This window comes from Eulemur rufifrons, chromosome 2, assembly GCF_041146395.1.
Source record: "Eulemur rufifrons isolate Redbay chromosome 2, OSU_ERuf_1, whole genome shotgun sequence".
NCBI lineage: Eukaryota > Metazoa > Chordata > Mammalia > Primates > Lemuridae > Eulemur > Eulemur rufifrons.
The window spans coordinates 114,222,805-114,250,732 of record NC_090984.1 but is presented as its reverse complement, the minus strand read 5'-3'; the positions used below and the strand labels follow the sequence as shown (position 1 = coordinate 114,250,732).

The following is a 27,928-nucleotide window of genomic DNA, read 5'->3' as shown; positions in this document are numbered from 1 at the left end:
ACTATGATGCTGTATTTTATTTATTTTTAAGTAATATTTATATCTTAAAAATAGACCATAGAGTTTTTTTCCTGTTTTAGATATTCTTAATAACCAAGGTGCCAGGTACATTAAGAAACTTAGTTTCCACCCTCTACCCCAGTCCAGTTTGACACATGGACGGGAGCTGTTTGTCTGCCTGGTGCTATTCCAGTGTGGCCCCATCCCTTGAAGGCAGATAAGCTTACAGTGCTGGCTACTTCTCCTCTATTTCTTCAACTACTCAGACTTTGTCACTTTTAACATCGGATTCCCCACTTGTGTAAGGAGAATTATGGAGGCAAAACGCAGATCGAGCATCCCCATAAAGGGAGGACTAAAGGGAACATCCCCAGACCAGCACTGGTTACTAGTCACAAGTTTCATTGCACACAAGTACACACGATCAGGTTTTCTTAACTGTTTTATTGAGACATAATTCACGTATTATACAATTCACCAATTTAAAGTGTGTAATTTAGCAGCTTTTAGTATACTCACATAGTTGTGCATCCATCACCACAATTGACTTTAGAAAATTTTCATTATCCCAAAAATAAACTCAGCACCTCTTAGCTGTGGTCCCCCTGTCTCTCAGTCCCTTGAATTTGCATTTGAATTTTAGGATCAGCTTGTCCATTTCTGGAAAAAAAAAAAAAAAAAAAGAAGCTGGGATTTCAATAGGAATTGCATTGAATTTGTTGATCAATTTGGGAGTATTGACATCTTAAAAATATTAAGTCTTCTGATCTATGAACATAAGATGTCTTTTGATTTATTTAGGTTGTCTTTAATTTCTTTCAACAATGATTTATAGTTTTCAGGATATAAGGTTTGTACTTCTTTTGTTAAATTTATTCCTAAGTTGTGTGTGTGTGTGTGTGCGCGTGCGCGCGATAATTTTTTGATGCTATTGTAAGTGGAATTGTTTTCTTAATTTCATTTTTGGATTGCTCATTGCAAGAATGTGGAAATAACAATTGATTTTGTATATTGATCTTGTATATTGCAGCCTTGCTGAACTTCTTTATTAGTTCTAATAGTATTTTAGATTCCTTAGGATTTTCTATGTAAAAGATCATGTCATCTGCAAATAGAAATAGTTTTATTAATACTTTTTCTTCCTAACCTGGATACCTTTTATTTCTTTTTCTTCCCTAATTGCCCTGCCTAGAGCCTCTAGTATAATGTTGGATAGAAGTGACAAGAATAGACATCCTTGTCTTGTTTCTTATCTCTGCAGGGGGAAAGCACAAAGTATGGTGTTTAGTGTGGTGTTTTATAGATATCCTTCACCAGGTTGAGAAATGTCCCTCCTTTTCCTAGTTCGTTGAGTATTTTTACTATGAAAGGATATTGAATTTTGTCAGCTACTTTTACCACATCAATTGAGATGATCATTTGGTTTTTGTCCTTTATTCTGATGTTGTGGTTTATTACATTGATTGATTTTCAGATATTAAGCCAACCTGTATTCTTGAGATAAATTCCACCAGGTCATGGTGTATAATCCTTTTCATTTACTGCTGGGTTCTATTTGCTAGTATTTTGTTGAAAATTTTTACATCTATATTCACAAAAGATATTGTTCTGTAGTTTTCTTTTCTTGTGATGTCTTTGTCTCATTTTGGTATTAGGGTAATACCGGTTTCATAAAATGAATTGGGGAGTATTCCCTCCCCTTGTATCTTTTGAAAACATTTATGGAGAATTGGTATTAATTCTTCTTTAAATGTTGGGTAGAATTCTCCGGTGAAGCCATCTGATCCTGGGTTTTTCTTCATGGGAAGTTTTTTGAATATTAATTTAATCTCTTTACTTGCTATAGGTCTATTCATATCTTCTATTTCTTCTTGAATCAGTTTTAGTGGTTTGCATCTTTCTAGAAATTTATCTATTTCATCTAAGTTATCTAGTTTGCTGGCATACAGTCGTTCATAGTATTCTCTTATAATGTTTTTACTTCTGTTTTTTCCAAGGCTGGCTGTCACATCCTCTTTGATTTCTCATTTTAATAATTTCAGTCTTTTCTTTCTTTTGGGGGGTCATTCTAACTAAAAGTTTGTTAATTTTATTGATCTTTTTGAAGAACCAACTCTCAGTTTTGTGGATTTTTTTTCTATTGCAATTCTGTTCTCCATATCATTAATTTCCACACTGATCCTATGCCTTCAGTTATCACCATCAGTTTTTAGCTTCCTAATTTTATGAGTTCACAACCCTACTTCCTACCTGGAATATTAGTGAAGAGGGAAAACCTGTGGGGTTATACTTGTTTGGGAGCTCCCTTATAACCGCGGCAGGACTATCTTGTCAGTCAACACTGTGGCAGAAAGGACGTTATCACCAGTTCAGTTATGCTGGTTTGGAGGTGGAACAGGGAATCCACAGATAATGTTCAGACCTCGTTTGGGCCAATTGTCCCAAACTCTTCCTTTCCACTCAGTCTCTGAGGAGAAGTGTAAGTATAAAGCAGAATTTAGGTGGCAGAGATCCTGAAGGCTCCAGCAGACCTCAAGGGCCACTCAGGATAGTTGGTCATGATGGGACGTAAATGAAAAGTGAGCTCCGCCAGGAAGCTCCGTCCCTGGCACTGTGACCAGACACGGAACAGGTGCGGGACGCTTGCTCTCTGCCCTTCTTGAATTTGGAAAGGAAATAAAATGTTGAAAGTTCTGGATAGGAAGAGAGGAGGGGTCACCTGTCATGGGCCTCCTTGTTTTCCTCCTTCTGGGTGTTTCCATGAGGAATTTTAATTGGCTTTTGATTACTTGTTTTTAGGGTAAGCTTTTCTTTGACACATAACAAACACAGAGAAAAATAAACAAAAGTATAAAACTTGATGAATTTTCACCAAGTGAACAGATCCAGGTAATCAGCATCCTGATGAAGAAAACAGACATTGCCAGAACCCTGGAAGCCCTCTTGGTACCCTCTCCCAGTTTGAAATTTACATAAATAGAATTATACAGTATTCACTTTCTTATGTTTAACTTTTATCTAACTTTATATTTGAAAGATTCACCCATATTTTTGCACGTGGAAGTAATTTTTTTTTATTGCTGCAAGGTATTCCATTTTATGACTATCCTCCAAAATATTGATCTATTCTACTTGTGATGTATACATGAGGATTCTCATCTTTGTCCCCCCTGTGTCTTCTGTAGAGTTAGATAATGAATTAGTTTCCCACTGGGGGCTCATAGGAACAGTGCCTCTGTGACCATTGTTGTGCATGCTTCTTAGTGTATTTCAGCCAAGTGTATTTTTCCTTTCATTTTATCCCTCCTTGTAAAAAGCATTTGAGGTGGCTTAGATAACTAAATGCATACTAGACTAGATAATCAGCACAATGTAAAGCAGGAGATTAAAAACCACTGTTGTGGATGGTAGTTAATATTGGACAATATTTTCAGGAAGTGGATGATGAAAAGATTTATTGAATGCTAGTGAGTGCCAGGCATTGTGCTAAAACTCCTTTGTAGGTCGAGGAGGAAAAAGTAATTATCATGGAATACTAAGTATAGGTCTGAGCCTCCTATTAGCCAATGAGGAAGTTTTTCTAAGAACGGGGACAGTGTTTAAAGTGGAAAGATGAGGTATGTTGAGGGGTCAGGACGGCTTCTTGACGGCAAAACCGAAGCTATGTAAATGACCAGCTGCACCACTGGTTGGCCGTCAGCTCCTCGCCTCTGGTGCACACAGCCCACCTGCAAGTCATGGTCACCAGGAGCACGGAAGCCCTTGTGCAAGGTGATGTGCCATGTGGGATTCACCTCATCCACCCAACAGAGCACAGCTCAGTGGACCTGGGCTGGTGTGCATGAGGGACCTTCTTTCTTTGTTGTGAAGGAGTTTTTTGACTTACATGAATTGACAAAAAAGGGAAGGGCTGTGGGTGAGGCCCTTTTCCTTTCTTGGCACCCTCATCTTTCTGCACAGTCCTGGGACTGACAATAGATCCTGCCGTCACATGTTTGGCAGACAGTGTGACTTGGGGTGGGGTGGGGCTTCAGCCATTCTTGGCTTTGAGTCTTCAGGTCTTACCTGGCTGGCTATATTTCTCCAGGAATTTTCCGGAGTAGTATCCCAGCCAGGCATATTAAAATTATAAAGGCACATTACTAGACCTTGGAATTGATGTTATCATTGTTTACAAATCAACTTTCTTGTGGGTTGGTGGTGTTCATGGCATTTCCTGAACCTAAATAGGGTCCTGGATGGTGCCAATGACCTTCAGACGTCCAACTTGTCATTAGTCGTGTAACAGCTAGAGGTGACAGAAGAGATGAAATGCAGTTAGATAAAGTTGGATTAATTTCTTTTGTATGATTGTTTCTACCACATACAGTAAAGTTTTTCACCTATCTAGGGAAAACTTTAAGAGAGAGCTATTATCTGGGAGCCTTTGTTGCCTATGTCTTCTGTAGAATCAGAAAATGAATTAGTAAATTCATTTCATCCAAAGTAAGAAAATGGGCAATTTGCCTACAGGTCCCCAGTGGGGTGGTGGCATGACTAGGATTAGGACGCAGCCGTCCCATTCTCAGCCCAGCAGCAGCATTGGCACTGCCACCTCCTTTGCCAGCCCACCAGCTCGTGGAAGCTCGTCCTTATGCCTGCGGATCTGTTTTCCCCCTGTCCCTGTGTCTCCCCTGCACTGACCTTCCTCTGGGTCCAGGGCCCCAGTCTGCCCACTATTCAAGGCTGAGGCCTGGGCACCCCAGGATCTCTCTCTCAGGCTCTTGGACTCCAAAGAGGAGAAGGTCACAAAAGGAAGGCTCCAACAATTTTGACCATCCACCCTGGGTTCCATGCTTCCCTGAGTGAGGAAGAGGGAAGGAATGGCCAGAAATGGGTCTAGAGAATTCCTAATTATTGAGAAGGAGGCTCTGAGTTTATAGTTTTCCAGGCATGTCTCTTACAACTACCCTTTCTCCCCAACTTCTTCCTCCCAGCCCCCGGAGCTTCGCAGTGCTCCTGAGGACCCACCTTGCCTGCCACAACAGGGAGGGCAGAGGAAGTAGCATTAGAATCAGTTAATGTGCTACTTGTTAGCAACTCTGGTAAAAATAACACAACCTAGCACTGAAGCAGGCTGGATGGCTCAAATGGAATTTGGAGATTATCCATGGACTAAATTGGCTGGTGTGAAGTCACAATTAGCATGGGCTCTCTCTCTTTTCAATTAATCTGGAGTTGGACAATGCAGAGCTAGCTAGCCACGAAGAAAGTGGTTAATGTTACTGCTTTATTCACAAGGTCCCAATTGCATACAAGCACCGGCCAGCATATCAGGAAACGATTGCTGGACATACACACACACACACACACACACACACACACACACACGGGGGAGGGGGGCGGGGGGGCACTCTTAATTCAGGGCCTTTAAGTTCTATTTCTGAATTTAAGGGGAAAGAAGTATCCTATCTTCTGAAAAACGCTCATCACCTTAGGCTGACTCCTTAAGGAAGTCACTGCAAATCCCAGAATCTTGCTTATTCTCAAGCCAGTCTTTTCATAAAATTTTAGCCCTGGAAGAGCAATAGAAACCATCCCTCCAGTGGCTTTCTTACCTCTGTGATGTCAGAGTTGTAAGAAGAGCAACAGGCACTGTATTCTTTCTATCTAGCTCTTTATCATCCTTTGATGCAGTACAAAAATTACCGGCGCTTCAAAGAGAACAAGTATTTATAATTACTTGGCAAACATTTTTTTTGCCTTCTTTGGGTGGAAATCTCTTCAATTAAATGATTGTAATGTTACCCCTGGGAAGATGTAAATTTAGTTTTTATTTCATCATCTTCAAAATATCCAGGAGTTTTTTTTAAACCAAGTTCATTTTAATTTATTGCAAACTCTTCTTCATTCCATGAAAAAAAATGGAGTTTGGCCCAGTTGGTGATAACAATCACAATTCTACTCAAAGGATTCTAGAGCTTCAGAACAAGAGGGGAAAAAATGCTACAAGTCTTTAAAAGTGCTCACGGCACAAAAAATAGGGTATAGAGAATGCAGATTGGGGTTATATTTGGGTTTTTATTGTTCTCTAATCCTGAGCAACATTGAGCTTAAAAGCTTTTTCTTTTAATCCAAGATTTTAGAGTTCAGCCAAATTCCATAAAATAGATTAATAAGACGGCTCTTGCCATAATAAAACATGTGTGTTTAAGTAAGATAGCTCACTAAATTCTTATAGTATTAGAGAAATTATTCAAACTCAAAAACTGCTTTCAGTCTCATTTCATCTAAATAACAATATAAGATATGTCAGTTAGCAGGTAAGAGGCAAGAAGAGTCGTGAAATGTCTGCAGTTTATACCTCCATAATGGGTTTAGGAGAAAGCTTATATTATTTACTGTCAGTTTATACAGATCAAAATTCCTGCCTCTATAATAGCAACATATATTTTTGGGGCTTTTAAACTTGGTTTTTACAACTTTGCTTCACCCTTCTGTCTGCCATTAAAATGCATAGCTAAAAATGTATTAATTCCATAGATTACCATAGAAATAGGCAAATTAATTCAAGTGTCCAAATTATACAGTATTTTTTCTGGGTTTTATATAAAAATCTAGAAGCTTTTAGCATTCAGTTCTGCTCATATTTGTGTATTTTATGTTATTTTGAAATTGCAATATATCAACATTGGTTTTCTTTTTACAGCATTTTTTGTCCTCAAGAAAATACTGAAGAAGCCCTGTTGTTACTGCTGATTAGTGAATCAATGGTAAGTGGAGTGTGTTTTTATATTGTTCTTCCCCTTGTCCTTGTAGTACTTTGTTTGATTGGTCACCATTAGTATGGTGACTCTTTTTCTTGGGAGAAAATACTTTCTAGCGGGGATACCTGAGTGAGAAAAAACAGTAGAGTTTTAAAAAGAGGGTTGTTTCTTCATTCTTGGACTTGCTAGCAGTGTCCCTTGTTCAGCCTGGAGCTTGGCATTTCTCCAATTAGCAGGTATCTTAGTTGGTTCATTTATCCACCAAGTTTCAGTTGAACACTAATGCAATTGTATGTAGGTAAGCCACAGCTAAAATGGCCACCAAAGGAGCCTTAAAAAGAGAAAGAAGCTCCCAATGGACAACCTTTACAAGCCTTCTCAGTTTGCCCTGGTATGAGGGAAAGTTTTTGGATAAAACACTTATTGGACATATGAACCTCTGGTCTACATAGTAGGAGCCTGATGAAATAGCCTTCATCTCCAAGCTCCCACCTGTTCCCAAGCACTACGAGATCCCAGGCTGTGAGAGCTCACTGCCATTACTTGGTCATGCTGCTGGGAGGGAGTTTTGCCAGATCATCCGATTCCTTTGAAATGTTTTTCTTAGTGTTTGGCCAGGATATTGAGTTTTAATTCTAAAATTCCATCACTCATCATTTATTGGGTTTCTACTCTATCACCAGGCAATATGGCCCTGGCTTGAAATCAGGAGTAATGAGTGTTGTAATAGTTAATACCTCAGCAGGTAAATTATGTGTGCTAAGCACCTGAGCAGAACGACAGGCTCCTGGAACTCGAAAGGACTAGAGAACATCATGTCCATTCACCTCGTTTTATAGATAAGGAACCTGAAGCCCAAAGCAAGTGAAACGCATGCATCATGCAGTGGTCTACTGCTCCTTGTAGTAGGTGTACTGTCCTCTCCTCATAACTTGCACTCCAACACAGGTAGGTGGAGAAAAAGGAATCATAATTCGAGCAAGAGAAGGCATTTCCCTTCTGCTCCCAAACACATTGTTGAATTGGAGGTACGAAATACAGTCAGGTGAAAAGACTTAGAAATGGAGCACAAGAAGAATGTCCGTGTGCTGAGAGCAGGAGGGATCGCAGGAGGCCGTGAGTAGTCAGGGAGGGTAGCTCTCTTGCCTCAGTTTAAATCCTTGGGTTTTCTTGTTCTGTGGAATGGCCCAGAGATGTTTACAAGAGCAAGACTGCCTGAGTTACCACTTCCTTTTATTTGGAAGCTCTCTGGCGTCATCAGGATTCCTCTCAAGGAAACAGGTTGCCCCTTGGCTCCTCTTGCCTTGACTGACAGCTGGTAACTTAGGACGGTGTCATTTTCATTCTCTACTGTGCCTTGGCACAGTCAAGGGGAAGGCACATAGATGACCAGGCTGGCACTTGGTGGCATTCAAGTGGACAAGTCTCACCAGGCTTCATCACCAGTTCATGGATGGCACCAGCAATGTTGGCCTTCTGGCTAACATTCCCTTATACCAAGCTGGACTCCTCACAGCTTCGCAGATAGTTTCCTTTGGGCAAACTTGGTTGGTCATAGTGTAAAAGTTCTGAAAGCGTGATGACCATACATTTTAGATTACTTAGATGATTCTGATTGAAAATATTGTGTTCCGCTGTCAGATCATGTGTTCCAGTCTGGAATTTGGAAAACATGGCCCCATCTCTGAAACGCTTGTGCTAAGTGTAGATGTCTTTGGAATGATGTCTTCAACTCTCCTGCTTCTTTCTTGAAGTGGTATAAACTAATAATACTCAAAAGTTGAGATCTCTTTGAGACAGTCAAATTTGGCTCTATGGTATTTAATTTCCAGAATAATCTCTCGAGGGAATAATAAATCCAATGATGTCATCAGTAAATATGAAGGATTAGGTTTCTAACCAAAATAATTGTGTTCTCCCTGTAAGTCATTCCATAAAATGTAGGTAGAAATCTAAATTCAGTTGCCTTTGGAAGCCTTTTTTCATGTCCTTTGACTCCTTGATTTTTCAGCTTTTAGATAGAAAATGTATGTGCTCAATTTCAGAACCAAAATGAAAATTGCTGTGTTTTTTTGGTGTCTGAGAAAATTGTGTTCTTTGTTGGTTCTGACTTTAACTTAGAAGCATAAATTTGTCCGTAGTCTCTCCACCTACAAGAAATCATTCGGAATTATACTGCTTTCTCACTGCAAGTCGAATTAGTTTTCCCTTGGAGAAGGGGATTATTGAACTATGTTTGCACAGCTACCACTGAGATAATATCTGGAATATTTATTATTTGTGGATCTGTTGGAGTATACCTTTTTAACCAAAAGATATGGATACTTTCTTTAAAAATGAAAAAAAAAAAAGCATTTGGCATAACTTGAAAATGTCTCATAAGTAGTATTTTTGTTTTGTTTTATTTTGTTCTCCTCCAGGCATTGGTCTCAGTATGGAACATTTATAGCAAATAAATGAAATGAAACCATTTACAGCAGTCCCTATTTCCATCAGAGATTCTTTTGTTGAGCTCAAAAGGCAGTCTTAACAAGAAAAACTTAGAATGAAATCTTCAAAAGCAGGCTTATTTCCATAAGAGATGACTCACTTTGTAGGAAGTGGCCTGTCTTATATATTCTTATTTGTCTTTGACATTTAAGAGCAAGGAATTTTAAAGTGAGTAAGTACTGATGGGTGGCTAAAAGTAAATGCCTTGGACTTACACACAAAAAGAAGGCATTTTGTCTCATTAGTGAGAAGGAAGGTGTGTGTGTGGCCTTTCCGAATGTCAGGCAGGAAGATAAACATCAGCCTTCACGAACAAGTGACCCCAGGTCCTCATGTACCACTTTCACGGGAAAGGCTGAGTGGCCCTCGCTCTGCTCCTAGGGACAGATGGATCTGGAGACTTCTGTTAATTAGCAGGGGAAAAGAGGCAGGCGAAATCTAACTTTGTTGAGTCTGAACTCCTAGTAGGGAGAAAAGGAGAATGAGCTAGCTGTTAAGTCCCTAATACATGTGGTATATCTGGAGGAATCTGTAGAGAAATTAAATTTCAGGAGTAATGGAAACAAGTTGCTATAAAGAACATTTGTTTTCTGGATAGATGAGATTAATAAGCTCAAATGTGCCCGATGTATTTCTATGCTAAGCAGTAGAGATGGGAAATTGACAAGGTGTTCTCTTGAGTCCTCTGTGGTAATATCTTTTAAAGTAAAAGTCTGCTTGTTTCTGTTTTCTCTTATACATCTGTTTTGTGCTTCCCTAATCAAGATTGAATTAGTATTTGTGGTCTGTTCCAGTCGAGATGTCATATAGGGATTTGAGTGCTGCTTGGTAATAGAGGAAAAGTACGATGTATCTCTGTAGGACTGATGGAGCTCGATGACACCATTTGGTCATAGCAGATGCAGGGTTGGGAATTTTCTCCCGTTCTTTAACGTAGAGCAGGAGCAGGAGCTGCAGGTAAGACACAGCAGGGCCTCAGCCCATGGATGAGTCTGCCGCCCTAGAGCACAGCTGTGTCTGCAGCGAGGCTGTCTGTGAGCCTGAGCCCACGGAAACTCTCCCTGCTTTGCATCCGCTCCCAGAGCTTCCTCCAAACACCTGCTGACAGGTACATGTGCCTCTGGGCTCACACCTCCAGTACTTCAGCACATATCGTATACCATGTGCTGCGGTGCTCAGGGGAGTTTGAATAAATGACCTGAGGTGACAGGCCTCTCGCTTACTCCTGCCCTTGTCTCCAGCCCCTTGGCAAACTGTTAGGGGCAGGAGGGCCTAGGTGGCTTCTGTACCACTCAGTGACAGCCATGTGCATGGGCTAGCTCAGCATCTGCTTCTCTTCCATCTTGTTTTCAGGCCAACCGGGACGCTGTGCTGAGCAGGATACCTGAGCACAAGAGCGACCGTCTCATCAGCCTGCAGAGCGCGTCTGTGGTCTACGACTTACTGACCATCGCTCTCGGCAGGAGGGGCCAGTACGAGATGTTGTCAGAGGTACAGCCGCTGCGTCTGGTGGGCTTCCAGGGGGTGGTTGGTGGTTGTGGGATGACCCCAGGAAAGGACTGTGAGACCTGGTCTTGGAACCTCCCTCCCCCTGGTGGCCGCGTAACCTTGGGGCAGTCATTTAACTTTGGTTTCCTCCTCTGTAAATGGGCACTGGGCTAAATGACGAGGTAGCGGAATTGATCTGCAGTCTCTTACCACTGGTGGCCCATAATCCTCCAGGCCGTGAGTGTGTGTGTGTGAGAGGAGGCAAGCATTTCTCAAGCAATTTCTCTTTCAGTTTATTTCCATCATAACTGAACATCTTCCGTCTGTGATATTAATTTCCTTATAAAACAGGTTTCGTTTAAAATATCCATGCAGCTCCCAGTGAAATGGCAATTTCAGACACAGTATCATCAGGTTAGCCGGTGGACTGTTTGATATAAAGTAAACACTGTCTTCATTTACAGTCTTTTATTTGTTGAGAAGGGATCCTCGTGGATTCCAGATCTTGTGCAAGGTGCTGTCATCTTCTCACTCCTTCAGTTTCTAAGAAACGCTTAGGATGGAAGTTTGACTGCTTCACAGTTTCAAATGAAGCTGCTTAATCTTGGGCTAAGGTCGTGTGTTACTTACTAGGTTGCCTCCCAGGATACCAGATCCCACCATGGAAAGGCTAAATAAGTAACGAGATCATTTTTTCTTTTCTTTAGCAAAATAAAGAGAAAGAGAGAGAGAGAGGGAACCTATTTTGTTAAAAGGAACTTTTCCATGTTATTTATCTTTCTCTTTCTAAATTTATACCCATTGCAACAGCCTCTGGGCACGAGGACAGGGAGTGAAATACAGTAACAGATTGGCTGAAACCAGATAAGTGGCCGACTCACCCTCCAGCCTGCCAGTGCGTCGCCGCTAGGCAGGAACGTTGGGGAACAGATGAGCCTGCGTGGCTCGAATCCTTTTTTAGTCTTTGGTTTGGTGACTATACAGGGCAATGGTTACTCAGCCTTCAGAAAAAAAAAAAAAGCAAACCCCTCACAACCCGGCTAGATAAAGCAGTACGTGCCCCGTCACATGTGGCTCACCCCGGGACTCCAGCCAGGCTTGAGATTGGCCCAGATTGTTCATCACTGAATGCTTTGCGCCCCCTTCGAGTGCCCTGATTTCCTGGACCTCCTCCTCCTGACCAGCGTAGTTTCTGTCATCTGTGTCTACGTGAAGCCCATCTGTGGGGACAGTACCACCCAGCTCATAGTTGAATTCTTTTAAGGTGAATTTTTTCCTCCAAACAAACCATTTAACACTTCTCTGGGCCTAGGGATGAGAGTGGTGTGCGTGTCTGCTTCTGTCCCATCAGGGAGCAGTGTCCCCTTTCCCCAGCTTGACATTTACGACATGCAGAACGGGAGTGAGCAGCTCAAGGTGGCCGGCCCGGTTGCCTGGGTGGACGGGCCTCGCCCACGGGTTTCTCGTCATTCCATGAATGACTCTAGCAGGCGGCTGTCACCTCAGCAGATTCCCCTGCAGGCCGCACCTCTTACGGCACGCAGTCCTGGGACCTGGTTGTCACCCAGATGACTTCCATCCTGATATCACACGTAGCTTCCATCTTGTGGTGACAACCTGACACCAAGTCACTGGAGAGTCTGGCTGCCGGAGCCGCTGGGATTCAGAGCTCGGTCCCACTAGTCGCATTTAAAATGGCGGAGACAGCGCCAAAGGTGGACTCAGAGATGTCGGCGTGGGAGGGTGGAGGACAGGGCCATTTATCACTGTATGTCCCCTGGAGCGTTTTGAATTTTGTGTCATATCTGTGTTTTATCTATTAGAAATATAAGTCAGTTGATAAAATACGGTGAACATTTATTTCTTAGAGAACATTTATTTCTTCAACACAGCCAGGGGCTGTGATTAAGGCTGGCGCTACAGCCACGAGCAGAGTGTGGCCCCTGCCAAGCTGGGGGGAAGCAGCCGGGCAGCAGGCACAGCGCTGGGACGGCCGCCTGGGGAGGGCTCAGCGCAGCTTCCACGTCCCTCAGCAGAGGGGACTGGGTGCTCGGCTCCAGCCTTCCCTGCTCTGTCTACACAGGCGTCTGGAGCCTCCCTCAGCACAGACGACCGTGTCGTCTCAGACCTTCCAACTGCAACAGTTGTCATGGGAAAAACAAAACCTCACAGAGTCTCGGGGCATCGTGGTCCATCTTTACTGGGGTTTTTCTGAATCCATTTGGCTTTTTTGTTGTTGTTGTTGTTCTCATCTGCCCTTCCATTTTCTCGGGACTTTAAGTTAAAAGGGTAACTGGATATTTTTTAATTGACATAAAACTCACACAAACGTAAACATTTTAAGGTGTATAACTCAGTGGCATTTAGCTCATTCACCCTGTGCCGCAACCATCACCTCTTTCCGAAACGTTTTCATCACCCTAAAGAAACCCCACACCCATTAGGCCGTCACCCCCCGTTCCTCACACCCCCTCACCCCCATTCCTGTCGACTACTAATCTGCTTTCTGTCTCTGTGGATTTACCTATTTTGGGTATTTATATAAATGGAAACATCCAATATGTGACCTTTTGTGTCTGGCTTCTTTCGCTTAGCATGTTTTCAGGGTTATACACATTGTAGCATGTATCAACATTTCATTCCTTTTCATGGAAGAATAATATTCCCTTGTATGGATATACCACAATTTGTTCTTTCATTCATCAATGGATGGAAATTTGGGTTGTTTCCACCTTTTGGCTACTGTGAATAGTGTTGCTGTGAGAGTAACTAGATTTTCAACTTCCTATGTTACCTTTCTTTGGGCCCTGCAAATGTCAGTGATTGTCACTGTTACCATTCACTGTGTGTTACAGTTCCCCGTCTTCACCTCCGGCACCATGGCCAGGACAGCCTTTCTGCGACACAGCCGCGGGTGTGTCGGAAACGTTCGGTGGCACCCCTCTTCTTTTTTTTCTCTTTTTTTTATTTTGTTTTGTTTTCCTTTCCTGCCATAATGAAATTGACTTCATTGTTTGTCTTTCTGCCATGTGCAACAGCCCTGCATGTGCCTAAAAGGATCAAACAATACATACAAATATAGAAAAGAAAATAAGAGTCCCTTATAATCCAGCTATCCTGAGATAGTTGACTATCCACTGACATTTTAGAGACCATCTTTACATCCGTCTTTATGAATAAGTGCATGTGCATTATGTAAGTTTTATAGAATGGGATAGGATCCTACACATTTTATTATAGATATTCCCCATCTCTCTTCTCCCCTCCGTTGGCACCTGACCTATCCCTGCGTCCTCCACCCCAGACCCGGTCATCAGCCTAGTGTGCCCATAGGCTGTAGCGTCAGGGAGCTTTGGTTTGAGTTCTGGATCTGCTACTTAACAGTTGCATGATCCTGGGCAAGTCATTACCCTCCTATGCCTCAGTTTCTTTTCCTGTAACATAGGGATAATAATTGTGTATATCTCAGACAATTGTGAGGGTTATATTCGTTAATCTATGTATAGTACTCAGAACAGAGCCCAGCACATAGAGCTCATAAAATAGCGACTGTGTGCTGCTGCTGCTGCTGCTGCTGCTGCTGCTGCAGTTATTACCACTGTATACACAGGAGTTACCAGGCACAGGGAACACAACAAAATATGCAGTAAAGATCTTTTGCCTTCAATAAATTTCCATTCTAATTAGGGAGGCCAAATAGAAACACATGGAAAGGTAACCAAATTAGAGAAGACTTACTAGTGCAAGGCATGTTAATTGCCAGGTGAATGGAGTAGGCCAATTGCAGCAGAGTTTGCAGGTTGGGAGTTCCAGTATGAGATTTTGAGTAGCTCATATGTGTGAACTGGATCTTTAAGGTCTGCTAGGCGTTAAATAGTCTAAGAGACACACCCTCCGGTCTCAGGCTGGGAGATGTGAAGACCTTGGGCTGAGGCACTGGGAAGCCAGGGCTGCTCTCAGAGAGGAGTGGCAGGAGAGGATCTTGGAGAGAAGGGGAGGGGCCCAATTGTCAGCGTCACCACCTGTGCCCCTCGCTAATGCGATCCAGCCACATCTCCCTGTGGCTGGTCTGTGAGTAGGTCCTCTTTGCCTCAGCAACGTGGCTGATCTTCCTATACACGGGCGGGACCTTTTGGGAACAGAAGTATCAGCAACCATGAGTCTTGTCGTGAGAGAAGAGGTCTTACCTCCTTCTCACCCTGTCCTCCTACTTTCCTTTCTCTTGTCTCCAGCCATCAACTCTTGCACATCAGAACCAGGCGTGTTTTCTTTCTTCCTGGCTCCTCTCTGGCTGGCCTGGGCCCACAGGCACCACAGAGGGGACAGGGGTGCCTCTGCTGCCATTGCCAGCATGTCTTCTCTCCTCCTGTCTTTGTGCCTGTCCTTGGCACAGTTGGGCACTGGGTGTGTTGTGCAGCGCTGTGCAGACCCCGCCTTTTAAGAACTGTGCTTGGTGGAGCAGAGCCACTCTCCCCCAAGGGTGCTGTCCTTTCTGTTGTGCCTACTCAACATGGAAGCTGCTCTCCCAGCTGAGGACAGGCTGCCTGCCTGTGTCTGCGTCATCGTGCCTTTCTTTCCTCCAGGGCGCTGCTCAGCCAGATACTGGGCAGGGAGCATTGCACAAAGGAAACACAAACTACAGGTTTGTCACCTCCTCATTCTGACAGGTTTAACTAGAAGCACAATGTTTACCATATCTCCAATGCTGTGAGTTTTCATCTTTTTTAAAGACTAATTGTGAGCCCTGCTGAAAGGTTTGTGTAGGAAGGAACACTTCTTTTTTTCCTCTTCATTTTAAACACCAGCACTAGTTGGCATGACAACCCGCACTATTAAAAGTAAAACAACAAGCACTGCTTCATCTGTTTTTTAGAATGAACCCAAGCTGCTAAGGAGGTTTGTTTCTTGAATTCAACTATTAATGGCTCCATTTTGACAGAATATTATGGGGTCCTGTTTGAAGGTTGTATATGTCCCCCCTACGTAGGCATGGCGGCTTCAAAGACGGAGACGGTATTTTTATCTTTCCTGTGGAACCCATATTCATTTGTTTATGGTAAATCTCAACAATACTGTAGTTCTGTGGGCAGAAGTGTCTGGCTAGTGATTGTACCAAGGGGACATTTACCCCTCCCTAACCTAAACACTTATTTAATCAGGGAGCGTTGTGAAAAACACTGCACATCTAACTGAGTCTGCTTAACAGGCCTACTGTTTGCTAGTTTCCTTTAGAGTTGGGCATCTCGTACAGCCCCACCTGTACAGCACACACACAGCTAGGTGCCAAGTCTCTCGAAGGCCTCAGTGGGCATGACACAAATAGAGCCACAGGCTGCTGAGAAATCAAGATAGAGTGTTTGGCTTGTGGTAGGTACACAGTAAAGACTTGCTGAATACACCAGTGCTTCAAAGCCAATGTATACTCTTATCCTGCCCCCTTTTCTTTGGTTTCAGAGGTCCCTAGATGTGCAATGAGTATGTCTTCCCTCAGGCAGGCACAATAGTTAAAGGTCATTTAGTGGGAAATGGGCCCAGCTTGGGAAAAAGCACCTGGACAGATCCCAGCTCTGGCCCAACTCTGTGGTTGGCCTGGTAGGGACCACACCTACATCGTTTTTGCATGACAGGCTGCCATGAAGAATTTCAGCCTCTGACATGGCCCCTGTGATCTCCATTCTCACCATTATGGAAGTGTTCTTTTGAATTAAGCCCTACTTCCTTCTTCCAGCCCTCAATGAAAATGCCAATACTCTTGGAAGGAATAGAAGTGGTTTAAACCCTTAGGGTGGTGTAGTGCAGAGAAATAGTCACAATATTTTGCGACCGTTGTCAGTATTTCCAAAGTTTGCCATCATCCCAAACAGAAATTCTGTACCCATGAAGCAATAAAGCAATAATTTCCCATTTTCTTCTCCCCCCATAGCCTGGTTACCTCTAATCTAATTTCTATCTCTATGAATTTGCTTATTCTAGGGACCTCAAGTGAATGGAATCATGCAGTACTTGCCCTTTTATGTCTGGCTTGCTTCACATAGCCAAATGTTTTCTCAGTTCAGCCATGTTGTAATAATACATCTGATAGCATGTGTCAGAGCTTCATTCCTTGTGTGGCTGGATAATGTTCTGTTGTATGTATCTTAGCCATTGTGAATAATGCTGCAGTGAACATTGGCATACACATATCCCAGTTCCTCTTTTCAGTTCTTTTGGGTATGTACCTGTGAGTGGATTTGCTAAGTCATATAGCAATTCCATGTTTAACTTTTTGAGGAGGAGCTGCCAGACCGTTTTTCCCAGGGGCTGCACTGTTTTACATTCCCACTAGCAATACACGGGGGTTTCAATTTCCCCACTTCCTCACCAACACTCATTTTTTTGTTTTTTGTTTTTTTATTTTTGTTTTGGATTACAGCCATCCTAGTAGGTGTGAAATGGTATCTCATTGTGGTATTGATTTTCCTTTCACTAATGACTAAGGATGTTGAGCATCTTTTCATGTGCTTATTGGCCATTTGTGTATCTTTGCTGAAATGGCTATTCAAGTCCTTTATTCATTTAAGAAACTTTTTTTGTCTTTTTGTTGTTGAGTTACAATTGTTCTTTATTATAGATAATAAATAAACTCTGGTTAGAAATATGATTTGCAAATATTTTCTCTCATTATGTAGGTTGTCTATCCACTCTCTTGATAATGTTCTTGGATGTGCAGAATTTTTTATTAATGATTTTAAGTTCAATGTATCTAGTTTTTCTTTTGTTGCTCATGTTCTTGGTGTCATATCTAAGAATCCATTGCCAAATTCAAGGCCATAAAGATTAACCCTTCTGTTTTCCTCTGAGAGTTTTATAGTTTTTGCTCTTATATTTGGGCTGTTAAAACTCATTCTGAGTTAATTTTTGTATATGGTGTGAAGTAGAGGTCCAACTTCATTCTTTTGTATGTGAAAATCCAATTGTCCCAGCACCGTTTGTGAAAGAGACTATTCTTTCTCTTATTGAATGGACTTGACACCCTTGTCAAAAATCAGTTGGTCAGAGATGTGTGGAATTTTTCCTGGGATCCTGATTCTATTCCATTTGTCTGGATATTTGTCCTATGCAATATCATACTGTTTTGATTTCTGTGGCTTAGTGGTAAACTTTGAAATTGGGAAGTATGAGTCCCCCAACTTTGTTCTTTTTAAAGATTATTTTGGCTATTCAGGGTCCCTTGCAATTCCATATGAATTTGAGGATTGGCTTTTCCATTTCTGCAAAAAAAAAAAAAAATTATTAGAATTTTGATAGGGATTACATTGAATTTGTAGATTGCTTTGGATAACATTGCCGTCTCAACAATGCCTTGTGCTTTAACATCAGATCTGAGTTTGAACCTCAGTTCTGCCACTTTATATGCTGAGTATGAACTTGAGCAGATTCCTTTACCTCTCTAAATCTGTCCCCTTATGTGGAAAACACAGGTAACATAGGACCTAGCTCCAAGGCTCATTGTGAGAATTAAAGGGAGAGCATAGCTGGAAGCAGGGGGTGCATCTGTAATCCCAGCTACTTAGGAGGTTGAGGCAAGAGGTTGTCCAGGAGTTCAAGACCAGCCTGGACAACATAGTGAGACCTGGTCTCCATAGATAGATAGAGTATGCAAAGTACATGTTAACTATTATTATTGGTGATATTAGTAATTTGCTTTCTAATGTAAAAATCCCCTCTGTAATAACCCTGGCAGATGATCCTTGATCCTTATGTAGGGAAGTATCTACTGTAGAGTGAAAAAACTCAGCCTTGGAGTCAGGCAGATCTGGGTTCAAATCCTGGCTCTGCCCTTTCCTGGCTGTGGGACTTTATGAAAGATACTTAGCTACTCTGGGCTTCTACCTCAGGGATTGTTACGAAGCTCAGAAAGATAATGTGTATAAAGTAGCCAGCACAGGTCTTGGCATGTAATGTATACCATCCCATTCCTCTTTGGTTATTAGAAAGAATTGACCTAAAATTTATCTCCTTGTATCGTCTACTTATCCTGTCTCTTTGGAGTAATAGAGCAAGTCCAGTCCTGCCTCAATGACAGCCCATCAAAGTTTTGAAGACAGATGTCATGCTGTCTTCTTTCTTCCAGCATAAAGTGCCCCCAAATCCTTTAGAGGTTTGCAAACTTTTTCTGTAAAGGGCCAGATACTAAATATTTTAGGCTTCAAAGGCCAAGAGGCCTTTCCACAAAACTTGTATTGATGAAATCCAAAATATAATAAGTGAGTACAACTTTTTAAAATACAGATCCATTAAAGAAGAATGGGATTGTTTGCAGGGGAAGGGGGAGAACATTTTGCTTAATTTGTGTTCAAAGTTAGTATTTCCTATCACCAAATTGATGGGAGATGTTCAGCTATAAAAATGATTTTTAGCTTTTGGGCTCTACGAAAATAGGCAACAGGTCAGATTGGGCCCTCGGGCCATAGCTTAGCAACCCCTGCTTTAGTCCTTTCTTTGCAATTTACTGCACTCTTCATGATGCTTCTTTGTTTGTCTGTGGCCTTGTCTAAAGGGTATCCAGAAGAATGGATCCTAACTCTCTACCTGTATTTACACCTTCATCCAAGCATTTGTTGTGCACCTATTTTGTACATGTCACGCCCATGGGCTGCCATCACTCTTGCCTCCTTACTTCTTCCCTTAGTCCTTGCATGGTGACGCCTTAAGCCACAGTTGGAGGGTTAAAACCTGGTGGCACAGCCAGGGGAGGGACACTGAAAACAAAGCCCAAAAGGGGAGAAGCAATTGAGGCAGAGGAATGGAATTCCCATTTCTTGAATTTAGTACATTTTGCAAGGATGACAAAGAACAGCTACCTCAGCAGAGCAGCAGATGGAGTAATCTTTGAGTAGGACCCTGGAGACCCTTTACTCACTGTGCAAGCTTGGTCTCGTTGCTTCATATAGTTGAGAGAACAGCATCCAGTGTTCTAGTTCTGTAATAAAGTCTGTGACCTTTGAAAAACAACCCAGTCTCCACTCCTCCCACCGTGACCAGAGGCAATGATATCCTTTAATTTAAGCATTTGCCAAAGCAATAAAAATTTGATACTTCTCTGCTTGGAGCAGTATTGCTGTTTTAAAGCAAAATGAGAAATGGGAATGGGTAGAGCATGAAGCAATTTGCTCTGTTTTATTTCCACTATAAGGGGAGAAAACTTGAGCAAGCTTTGATGTCTAAAGTTTCTCAAAACTCAGGGTTGGGGGAAGAGGGACTTTTCTTTGTAGCTGAGAGCTCCATAGGTCTGCTTTTTAGAAGCTTTTTCTGGACCCAGACTCCTGTAGAGTAGACCTCTCAAGCTCTGCTTTAATTTGTACTTTTATTTTTAGTTAATTTAGGAATAAGAGCTCTGCACTGAGCATCATGGGACCTGGGTTCTAATTCCAGGTCTGCCACTGTGTGTGGCCCTTCTAGGTCTTGGTTTCCGCATCCATAAAGCAAGTATGGGACCAGGTGATCTTGAAGGCCTCAACTAGCTCTGTGATTACATCATTCTGTGGTTCTTAGATAGTGGCTTAAAATGTCTAAATAGCTTAGATAGTTTTCATTGCTAAAAGTTAAGGAAATGAAATATTATTCACATACCATGTTAAGATTAAAAACACCCCACTGTTACAAAACTGCAAGGAATTATGTTATTAACTGGCTTGTTAAGCATATATGATGTAGGAAAGAAAATCTTCCTAATCAATCGAAGGATCTGTGTTATGAGAACTTTTAGGATATGGCCAACCTGTCTGTTCACAAAGGTGAATAATGAAGACAGTTCACTATGGTATTTGTTCTCTTTTAATAGTGATGAATTTTAGATGCAGCCTTCGGCTAAATGTGAGAGGTACATGATTATTTTATTTCTGCCCCTTCCCCCATGGTTTTGGATGCTGAATCTCACTCTTGAATTCCAAAAATAGACTTTGGCTTCTCCGTGCTTGTGGTATTGGTACAGCTGTCACTGCCACGCACCCAGTTTGTGTAATTGGGCTTTGAGTACTGGGAAGGTAATTGCTAAATCCCTTTCTTATGCCAGAAGAGCTTCTCATTCCTGGAGCCCCCTCAAAGATGGCTGATTTATGAAAAGCCAAAATAAGAGACTGGAAAGGCGTTAAGTTCTTGCTACCAGAAGGAAACATTTTTTTGCAAGTGACATTTTGACTACCACTCAAATGATTATGATGCCATTTAGAGTCTAATTATTGTTCTACCAAATATTCCTGGTATTAAGTGAATGTTATCTGGGATTTAGAGAGGTGGCAGTCACGTGGTTACAGTGAATGGACCTATCTTTCCTGGTAGAAATAATATTGTTGCCAAATCCGTCTTCTTTTCTTGTGAGGGAGGTGATTTGGAGATGTCACCTGCCGTTTTGTGTGGGTGACTCAGGGATCTGCAGCTCCAGATTGGCCCCCACAGCCCCTCCTCCTGGGCCCATACTGCCATCTCTGCGCCGGACAGCAGAAGTGAAAAGGGCCAGAAGCCTCTTTCCACTCAGAGGCCCCTACTCACTCTTACCTGCTGTCCACTGGCACGCCTACCCCCACCCCCAGAGTTCTCATTCCCCTCTCCGTCCCCCCTTCAGAACTCCGAAAAACCTGCCACTACTTTGTTTCATAAAAGCAATATCAACAGCTGGCACATCTGTGGCATTCACTCTGTGCTAGACACTCTTGTGAGCATTTTACATGTATTTCTTTTTTTTTTTCCCCATGGGGGTCTTCTGGTGGAAACTGGAAAACCTACTAGACAAATTCCAAAAGAGCTGTAACACTTATTTCTTCATTTAACCCCCATTACAGGCCTATGGCTGGTGAGTGAGGAGCTCAGATTAAGCCCGGGCTGTCTGGCCCCAGAGCCAGAGCCTTCACCACGTGGCTACTCTCTCCATCCTCACCCTCTGCCTGGGTGATCAATGCAGCCTCTTATATGTCCCCCACGCACAAAACACCTACCGTCTTCTGAAAAGTCCATTTTCACCAGTATTACCTTTTCACTGGCACCACTATTAAAATGTGAATGCCTTTATTTTATTTTATGAGCATGTATTCTGTTCCCCATCTCCCCACAACATTGAAACTGGAAATTTTTACTCTATCATATACATATATGATTGGGGGTCCTTAAAAGGGATAGGCAAACAGAATTGGGGTACGCAAACACCTTATCTCAGGGGCAGGTGTTGTGGATAGCAAATGCCCCCAGTGACAACCCAAGTTCGTTTTTCTCGTAGATGCATTCTTTGGGAGGGAGTCTCCTTTTGTGATTGAGGTATCATTGGCCTAAGCTGCTCTGGGGTTTATATAATCTTCATGTTTACGGAAATGTAAGGGAGGACGTGGTATATATTCAGGCGGCACGCTTGGCATCAAGAATTTGGGAGCATCTGAAGCTGTCTGGGCACCGTTTCAGAGCCGGCGTGCCGTTGCTGTGCATCATGAGACGCCGAGAGCCCGCAGGAAGGCAGAGACATGGGCTGTGACGCCAGAGCTCACACTCCTCTGAATTGGGGTCAAGGGCTAATTTGTAATTGTTGACCTGGATTTTCTAACTCACTTTATATAAGACACCCCCGTGGCTTCTTGTGGGATGTGGGTTGTTATCATTATGAGAAAGAAGTCCAGGCTAGGAAGGGCCTGTGAAAGTTGCTGCATGCAGAGGCCGTGCATTACGCGTGTGATCTTCGTCCAATTGAGACCTTTGGGAGGGGCTGGAGATGTGGCATCGCTGGCTGCCGTGGTGCTGGTGGGTCGTGGGGTCCCTACGGCTTCTTGGCCGTTCCGCAAGCTGAAAAGATCTCAGTCCTTAGTAGCCTCAGGGATCCCAAAGAGGCCACGGATGCAGGGGCACCGATTAGCAATAAAAAGCATTATTGAGTCTGTGAAACAGGGCAGGGAACATGTAGCCTTTTGAGGGGGGCTTTTATTTAGCTGTTCTTTGCGTACGTACGTAGCATGAGTGGGCCTGGTAAGCTGTGTGAGTGGCATGTCTGTCATTAAAGTCTCAGAGGCAGTATCGTGGTGAAGACTCAGACTCTGGAACCAGACTGCTCCACTCACACTGGACTCTGCCACCAGCTGAGACCCTGTGTAGTCACTGAACGCCTTGCCGCTTCGCTTTCCTCGCCTGTAGATGGACGACGATGGTAGCACCTGCCTGTACCCTGTAGGGTCGTTAGGACCAAATGAGGCAGTACTTGTAAAGCAGTCAGAATTGTGCCTGGCTGCATAGTGCATGTTACCAAAAAACTTGTTCAAGAAATAAGTAATAAACATACATTCTAGTCCATTTCCATAAAGTTGTGACCTGTTTTCAAGGGTCTCAGATTGAATCCTTTTTTTTTAAATGAGGAAACATTTTGTAAAGTGGACATTCATTTCTGAGATAATGCATGGTAAATTTGAGTGTGCATATATTGAATTTGGGTAAGGTAATAGACGTTATACAATTTGTTATATTTTCTTTCTTAATATAAGAATACTAAAATTTTTAAAAAGGAATAATGGGTAACAATTATTCAGCACTTATTAACCTGTATCTGTGGTGCTATTATATATATTAACAAATTTAATCTCCCTGATTATGCTCTGCGTTAATTACTATCATATTTCTCATTCTATAGTGAGGAAGCTAGGTTTAGAGCAGTTAATTGGCTTGCCCAAATTCACACATCTAATCTGTGGTGGTGCCTAGATTCTCTGAACTCTCCATTCTGAGAGATTCTCAGGCAGAAGCTGGAAGGTAGGGGTTGGCACAAGAGGAGCCTGAAGCGTTTGATTAGGTGTACCCTTCAGGGCCTTGGTTGTAGGTGACAAAACCTGACTTGCTAACTGAAGCAGAAAAGGAGTTTATCCATCCGGACTGTTTAGCTCGCCCGATCCACAGGAGGCCGCAGAATAGACTTGAGCAGAAATCAAGCCCCCTGCCCCAGTTTGGGAGGCCACAGTTCGCTCCTAGGCCCTCCACTGAGCCTACTGCTACTGTGGCCCCCCAGGCCTGGCCACTGGGCACAAGGTCCAGGGGCCCCGCCCCGACCTCACTGCTTGAGGATTCAAAGCCCTGGAAGGAGCATCTGACTGCCCGGGCCTAGTTCATGTGACACACTCCTCTCGCTTCCCTTCTTGGGGGTGTCCAGTCTCCCCCCCAAAAAATCAGAAGAGTTTTGAAGTAATAGGCAGCCAAAATGACAAGTGTCCTCTCCTTTGGGGGCTTCAACTAGCTTCTCCCAAGTTCCCTCCCAGCCCCAGAATTCTGTGAGTCTGCTCTGAGGGCTGGGGCTGCCCTCCCTGCTGCAGCACCTGGAATGAAACTCTGTACCAATTAGGCTTTCAGTAAATGTTTTTCACAAAGTATAATGAGTATGTTAGCCTTTGGCACAAAAGAAAATAAGGATGCACACTTATTTATAGCATCTAGCTTTTTGATTCTGAACAGACTGTTTCAGCTGCTGAGCTCCTTTTGTTTATCAGGAAAACAGTTGATATTTATCATTCCTCTTAGCAAAAGGGGGAAGAAAAAGCATTTAAACATTTAAATGTTTCTGTGTATATATTTAAGTACTTAGTGGTTATATTGCAATGAATTAATTGAGTAGGGCTGTTAGAACAAACCTCGATTTTGATCCTCATCTACCCTCTTCTCTCCACGTAGCGGCTCCTTTGCCTAATTTCAGCCACTGTGATGATCAGTCTCGTTTCCTCCTCCTCCGTCATCCCTCACCCCATCCTCGAAGTCAGTTCCTAAGTACCGCTGGCCTTTCATTGCTTGGTGTCCTCCCTGTGACATCTGTCCCTGACTTGCTCCCAGCCCATGCCCCCCCCCACGTGGCTTAGGTCTCCCCAATACCTGTCTTGCGCACTTGATCTTCTCAGCAAGGCGCTTCTGTTTCCCTGCTGTGCTCCTTAAGGCCAGTGACAGCTGCCTGTTTTATCTGCACAGCAGCGCGGTTTCGAGCGCTCTGGGGTTGGGTTCAGAGCCCAGCTCTGCTACTTAGTATCTGTACCGGTGAGAGTGTGTCCAGATGTAATTAACAGAACCAAGATGCAGTGGCGTAACCAAATATGAGTTTATTTTGTCCGTCACCACAAAACATCTGGCGAGAGACAGCAGTCCCAGGCCATGCAGCAGCTGCGGCACCTCATGGCATCAGGGACAAGCACCTTCTCTTTCTGCTCAGTCATTCTAGTGGGTGGCGTGTCACCCACGCTCGTCACCTCCAGCTTTGAAGGGGCAGAGCTGCAGGCAAAGTGTGTGCTGGCAGAGGTGCCCTCCTCGTAAAGGGCTCTCCTGGAGACCTCACCCAGCAGCTTCTGCGACATCTCGCTCTCCAGAATGAGTCACATGTCCACATGCGTTTTCAGCTGAGCATGTTGCCAGTGTTCTCCTTGCTTGCGATCTTTGGGTGCGCATCCTATACCCTCACTGAGCATATATAGTAGATGCTTATTAGCTGCTTATTACTTTGCTTTTTAATATAATGTATTTTTGGTAGGGTAGGTTTTCATGGTAAGCCAATTAGCATATTTACTGTGACTTTCTCTGTAAATATTATTTAAAATTCTGGAATTCTTTTCTCTCCTCTCCCACCACCTCACTTTACTTATCATGACCTCCAGTTTATCACCTGCTCTGTGCTCCTGTCTGTCAGTTCCCTGTCCCCCGCCCTCATCCATTAACCCCAAGAATCCATCCGCGTTCTCCTCTGCTCCGGGGCTGGCCAGGAACATCACAAGGGGGACATGGCATCACAGTGCTGGGCGCCTCTGCACGTCCATGAGCCTTCGGTACCCCTCAGGCTGAGGTTTTTCTTCTTTAAACCTATTCTGTTCTTTTTTAAAACTCTTATTGCTATTCCTTCTCTCCTTTCCCCGCTCCACCTCCCTATTGTTTTCTTTTCCTCCCAGCACCCACCTCAGCCCTCCTTACAGAGAAGACTGGCTGGGCAGGACAGTCCCGGGGGTCTCCTGTTGATGTGGGGGAACCTGCCCCCGCAAGAGAGGGCCCTCAGGCAGGGGCCCATTTGCTTTAGGGACCTGGCTCTCCCTGGTCTCCTGGGACCTAATTTATCTCCTCAGTTTCTTCACTCTGCCGCTCGTTCCTCGCGTGCCAGAGAAGGCTCCGGTTGCCTCCATGAAAAAATAAGTACACAGATGAGTAGCCTCCCCTAGCCCAGGCCTTTGCTCCACACAGTTTTCCTTCACGGCTCGTCTCTATCTTTCCTTTGCTCATCAGGCCCCCATGCCCTACATCCTCCCATACACCCCAAAACCACACGCACAGGGCTTGGTCTCCCAACCACACACCCAGAGGCTGCGTGGCCTCCATTGCGTCTGACCCGACTGCACCCCCGAGACCCCCTCTGTGCGTTGACACTCTGCTGCGCCCCCTCCCACCCGAGATTTCACTTTCATTTCCGGGTCCTTTTCCTCTCCCTTCCCCTTGAATGGAGATGTTCCCCAAGGTTCTGGCCCTGTTGCCCTCTCTTGGAATACTCTTCTGGGGTGATCTGATCTGTTCCAGTAACTTCTCACAAAACTCACAGTAACTTCTCATTTGAAAAAAGAGGTGATCTGGCCAGGCATGGTGACTCACACTTATAATCCTGGCACTCTGGGAGGTCAAGGCGGGAGGATTACTTGAGGTCAGGAGTTTTAGACTAGCCTGAGCAAGAGCAAGACCCCGTCTCTACTAAAAATAGAAAAAATTAGCCAGGTGTGGTGACACGTGCCTGTAATCCCAGCTACTTGGGAGGCTGAGGCAGGAGGATCGCTCGAACCCAAGAGTTTGAGGTTGCAGTGAGCTAGGCTGATGCCACAGCACTCTAGCCACTCTAACTCTGTCTCAAAAAAAAAAAAGAAAGAAAGAAAAGAGGTGATCTTTTTCATGAGGTCCCAGATTGTCTCTAATGGTGTCCAGTAAATCACCACATAATACCTCAAACTCACTGTCTTCCATACCAAACTCCTTAATAACCACTTTCTTCCCCATTTACGCTTTCTTCTAAAAGAGTCTCTCCATCTCTCCTTCACTCTCTCAGACACACACACACACACACACACACACACACAGGCCTTCTGTGCCATGGGTTTGCTCCTGAGTATACAGGCCAGAGACGGTGGAGAACTCCTTCAGTCCCTGTGCCTCACCAGCCTCCCTCCGTGGGTGACACGTCCTTGCTGATTCTAACTCAGACACACTTCTTGGTCCTGAAGCCTCTGGACCATTCCATCCACCTGGCTGCTGGCCTGCCTCCATTGTGGTGTTACAACTCACCCCAGGCCCTGTGATCTTCCTGAAGCTCAGATGTGGTCGTGTCACTCTCTGTGCAGGGACCAGAGGGTCCTCGCTGACTGAGAGGGGCGTCTGTTTGTAGATTACACCGTGGGCAGGCACTGTACCAGCACCGAGGAGACAAAGAATCATGATTTCTGCCTTTGATGTTTCCTCTCCCGTAGTGGGGCTGGGCTGGGGAAGGAATGACCCTTCTTCCTGGATGCCATTCCTGGTTCCTGCAATTACTTCCGCTGGTACTTTCTGTTTCCCACCCTGGGGACACTAGTCAGCTTTGGCCTTGTATTTGTGTTGTTTGTGTGTTTACCTCCTTCCCTGTACTAGATACAAAGCTACTTGAGACCAGGGATCGTGCTGGCCTCTGACATGGTGCATTGTGCCTTATGGGGACTCCTTAGGAGCTGTTCGGTGGAGGATTATGTTTTAAGCATTCAAGGGAAGCAGATTTTGTAGGACTTCTCTTAGTGTGTGTAGACACAAACTCACACTTGTCCAGTTGTGACACCAGCAATTCTCAGATGTCTGCGTTGTTTTTCTTTCCAAACCAGTGCTTAGAAAGAGCCATGAAGTTTGCCTTTGAGGAGTTCCACCTCTGGTACCAGTTTGCTCTGTCACTGATGGCTGCTGGAAAAGTGAGTCGCTCTTTGTGATGTGCGATTGTTTATGTCGATGGTTAATGTCATTGAATCTCGTGGAATGATATAATACCGTCATTGAAACTGTCCTGTGGTCCTTTCTTAATGAACAATCAAATCAAATTCTTTGGGGGCCAAGATGGGCCTATCACTGAGAAGAAAAATTCTGAAATATTTGCCTTTTTTGAGCCCCTGTGACTTCTTTCTGTGAAATGGACATGGCTTAAAGTAGAGCTAGTTCTTCACACTGACCCTTTCACT

The 27,928-nt window shown here is 43.7% G+C and overlaps 1 protein-coding gene and 1 non-coding gene across 3 annotated transcripts in view; one reads left to right on the top strand and one right to left on the bottom strand.

Moving 5' to 3' along the window:
* The window catches only part of TTC7B (tetratricopeptide repeat domain 7B), a 247,340-nt gene that overhangs the window by 111,642 nt on the left and 107,770 nt on the right, over positions 1–27,928 (top strand). For both annotated transcript variants that reach the window (XM_069465219.1, XM_069465218.1), the window contains exons 8-10: positions 6,689–6,752; positions 10,590–10,727; positions 27,581–27,664. In XM_069465219.1, coding sequence (XP_069321320.1) covers positions 6,689–6,752; positions 10,590–10,727; positions 27,581–27,664 — 286 coding nt within the window. The remainder of the gene's footprint in view (positions 1–6,688; positions 6,753–10,589; positions 10,728–27,580; positions 27,665–27,928) is intronic.
* On the bottom strand, positions 21,457–21,518 carry LOC138381117 (U7 small nuclear RNA). The gene has a single exon (XR_011233053.1). It is a non-coding gene; the product is annotated as a U7 small nuclear RNA (small nuclear RNA).